General features: G+C 44.6%; 1 protein-coding gene across 1 annotated transcript in view; it reads left to right on the top strand.

Moving 5' to 3' along the window:
• Positions 1 to 1,809, top strand: part of KIAA1549 (KIAA1549 ortholog) — a 98,081-nt gene that overhangs the window by 43,514 nt on the left and 52,758 nt on the right. Inside the window, 1 exon segment of the mRNA XM_015422084.1 lies at positions 1,074 to 1,251. Within this exon segment, the coding sequence (XP_015277570.1) occupies positions 1,074 to 1,251 (178 nt within the window).

Genomic DNA, 1,809 nt, shown 5'->3' with positions numbered 1-1,809 from the left:
CTCTATGGCACTTTTATTGGGCCTCCTTCCTCTAGTTTTGCCCCCTTACAGCGAGTTCAGTCCAAATTTCTCAGAGCAGTTCTTCAGGTCCCGAGGTGTGTATCGAATACACTGATCTGTCTAGAGACAGGTGCTATATCAGTGGAAGCCAAAATTACTTTAGCTTCACTCCAGTATTGGCTTAAACTAAATTTCCATCCTCAGGGACTAACCCACTTGTTACTCTCAGACAACTTTCAATCCAAATGGCTGAGAGCAGTTCATAATAAATTATATGAGCTTGGTTTTTCCCCCAAGCGATTTTGAGTATGCATTGGGATGTAGCAAAATCATCCCTAAAACAGAGAATGATGGACATGGAGAGACAGACAGATATCGGTAGATGTCCTAAGTTTAGAGCCCCAGATTCTGTCAAATATCGCTTGCAACCCATGTCCTTTTTATCACAGCTTGATACTCACAAGTTTAGGAAAACCTTCACATTAGCCAGATGTGAGGCTTTCCCCTCCGCGATGCTTGAGGGCAGACTCAAAAGGATCCCCACTGAATATAGACTTTGTCGATGCGGCTCAGGAGAGATAGAAACTATTGAGCACATGATGCTCAGATGTAACTGGTATAACAAGATCCATGACAAATATATTACTCCTCTTATAACAGATATGGTGGGACAATCAGGTGCTGAGCAGTGTAACCGATTGTTAATTGATGGGAACCGGACAATTACCAAAACTGTGGCAAAATTTTGGGTAGCATGCTACTGCATCCGATATACACGATCAAACATATAATAATAGTTGCGTAATAGTCTCTGTTTTACGTTCTTCTTTTACTTTATTACGCTCAACTGTATTTTTATAGAGTTTTATTTTACTGTTCTAAATTCAGTTATATGAATGTTATATTTAAGCATGTGTGTTCTATGGCTTGTTGCCGTAATAAATGCCTGCCTGCCTGCCTGCCTGACTATTTATATTTGTTACTTAGCTGATGGGAGGCCCAGTTTGAGTCCCACCTAAGCAGCTTACAAGACTTTTAATCTGAATCTTTTAAATGTTTGTGTCCCTTTCCAGATTGTGAATGTGTCACAAATAGAGGACATTGACAACCCAGTAATGTTGGTTTATTTTGTGGAGGATCAAGATGGTGAAAGGCTCAGTGCTGTGAAGACGTCTGATCTGATTAATAGAGTCGATATCCAAAGAGCTGCTATCGTCCTAGGATACCGCATCCGAGGCCCAGTGGCACAACGTGAGTCCTGCTAAGAAATATTTTGATAAAAGATCTATTCAGCATTTCTGGGAAAATATTGCATGAATACAAGCAACTATTTACCATGTAGATCCCTAGTCACGTGGGGAGCCATTCACCTGTAGCATTTACTCCTTAGTGTCCCATACTTCACAGTACAAGAATAAATATTATATATGATCACCTTCCTAAATAGAAAGTTAAACCCAAGGCTATTTTTGTGCCGGAACGAACCGGAACGGTGTTCCGGCTGCCTTCCAAGTTGGCCCCACCCACAGCAGCTCTCAGTCAGGCTGGGGAACAGGAAGCAGCATGTGCTGGTTGCCGCTGCCACCAGCCAAGGTAAGTTGGGGTGGCTGGGCCTTGATGGGGGGAGGGGTGGGCCGCCTGGCTGGTGCTGGGTGGTTGCAGCAGTGGGGGCTTGATTGGGGGTGAGTGGGCTCGGGCTGGCTTGCCTGGGCTCCCTGCAGCCGCAGGGGACCTGGGCAAGTCAAGGGAGGGCAGTTTAAACTGCCTTCCCTTCCCTTCCAGGCTTGGGCTCCTCTCTTTCTTTCTTTC

The sequence above is a fragment of the Gekko japonicus genome, unplaced genomic scaffold (assembly GCF_001447785.1).
Source record: "Gekko japonicus isolate JY-2015 unplaced genomic scaffold, Gekko_japonicus_V1.1 scaffold280, whole genome shotgun sequence".
In the NCBI taxonomy this organism is placed as follows: domain Eukaryota; kingdom Metazoa; phylum Chordata; class Lepidosauria; order Squamata; family Gekkonidae; genus Gekko; species Gekko japonicus.
Note: the sequence above shows the minus strand (reverse complement) of the source record. Positions and strands in the feature narration are given on the sequence as shown.